The 1,770-nt window shown below is 34.3% G+C and overlaps 1 protein-coding gene across 1 annotated transcript; it reads right to left on the minus strand.

Moving 5' to 3' along the window:
* Nucleotides 1–596: 596 nt before the first annotated feature.
* On the minus strand, nucleotides 597–1,475 carry LOC146908132 (uncharacterized). The gene has a single exon (XM_085729696.1). The coding sequence runs from the start codon at nucleotides 1,473–1,475 to the stop codon at nucleotides 657–659; it is 819 nt and encodes a 272-aa protein (XP_085585822.1). The 3' UTR covers nucleotides 597–656.
* Nucleotides 1,476–1,770: the final 295 nt, after the last annotated feature.

Consider the following 1,770-nt stretch of genomic DNA (forward strand, 5'->3'; position numbering starts at 1 on the left):
TACATTGGCGTGTAGTTTCATCACACATTGCGAAATACTTCCTCATATATGAAAATTAGGGTAGCCGAGTTTGCATGGAAATTAGGGTATTCTGTTTGTAAACGTATTAAATAAGTGTAGAAAATATTGTCAAAAAAAAACAACAGGATAGGAATGAAATTGGTGCGGTGCATTTTTTTGGATAGATGACTTTTTATTCTTCTTTTAACTTTTATTTTTCTAGACATAATATTATTTCTTAGTTTGTTTCAATAAGTTAGTTGCTCAAATTTTCAGGGAAGCCTAATGAAAAGTTTGGGTAGAGCACGGGTCTATGTACCCTTTACTTTTTAAGGTAATGTTGTAATCTTTTTTAAGACAATATATTGCATAATACATAAATTTTGCAAGATATCGTGTGCAATCAAATTTTTGCACTGAAGTCTGAAGGGTATTTCACAATTTAAGATTTCATATTTTAATAATAATACAATTGTATTGTACTTTTTATTTAACATCAACTTTTTTTATGATATACTTTATTCTTATATATTAAAGTTAATATGACCCGTGCCACGCACGGGTCGATGGTCTAGTATATAGAAAACACGGGTATGTAAATAATACGATGCTAATGTCTAAATTTGAGTCCAAATATCTTTTATCTTGGGTTCCTTCTACGTTGATTGAGTTGATGATGAGGACACATTGGGATTTGCCTGAATTATGCCTTCTCTATTAGGATCACGAGATAATAATGGAAGAGTATGAGAACGAAGTTGATCAATGAAATTTCTTTGAGGAAAAAGTCCCAAACCCAAAGTGTTTGACCTTTGTGGAATTGGAAATGCAGCATTTTGACCTCCACCCCAAAAATTAGTCATCCCAAATTGTGTTGTTGCTTGGGGTGAATTTGGCATTTGCATCACATACCGGGTTGCAAAGGGTGTATTTGGCATATACACCCCTCCATAGCCACCATAAGGTGAACCGAGCCAAGAAGGAAAGGCATTGGTCACATATTGGACGCCAATTGGGTTGTGCAAGTTAGCACTACGGAAATATGAATGGCCTTGATAGTGAATAGAGCTTGAAAACCATAGGGTTGAATCCATCTCTTCCTCTCTCCTTTTATCTTCCATTTTTTTTAAGACACGTTCACGCTTATGAGCATTTTGGTGACCTCCAAGAGCTTGAGAAGTGGAGAATTTCTTGTCACAATAATTACAAGAGAACTCTACCACTTTCTGCTCAGGTAAAGGTTCATCAGTAGTGTTTTGAAATGAACTTGAATGTCCACCGTTCTCCAAGGGTTTGGAAGTGGACTTGGTGTGAGTGCCAAGTCTTAGGGTTAGTAAATCCTCAACATCAGATTCAGAGGTTGGTGTCATTGTCTTTGACTCCTTCTTTGATTTCGACTCTAATTTTGGCTCCTCCACCATTTTGCGTTTGAGGTTTCTATCCTCATCATTTCCAATGGAAATTCTCTCGGACATTTTTGAAAGCCTCAAAAAGAGATTTGAAACTTTTGAAAACAAACTTGTGTGGTTTCATGATTTGCTAGAGAGAAGTATTTATTGATAGATTATTTATCGTTGAATTTCTATACAAGGGAAAGAAATAAAAACATGCAAGAAAAATGCTTATTCAATGGTCAAAATGGATGCAAGCTTTTAAGGAAAATATACAATGTTTTTTCAACCAATGGTCAATAGCTTGACTTGAGATTATTTCAACTACTTTATTATGTTATATATTCAACATATGTATTATTCTATATTTAAAAAATTG

This window comes from Medicago sativa, chromosome 7 (assembly GCF_051527215.1).
Source record: "Medicago sativa cultivar Bolivia chromosome 7, Bolivia_mono, whole genome shotgun sequence".
Taxonomy (NCBI): Eukaryota; Viridiplantae; Streptophyta; class Magnoliopsida; order Fabales; family Fabaceae; genus Medicago; species Medicago sativa.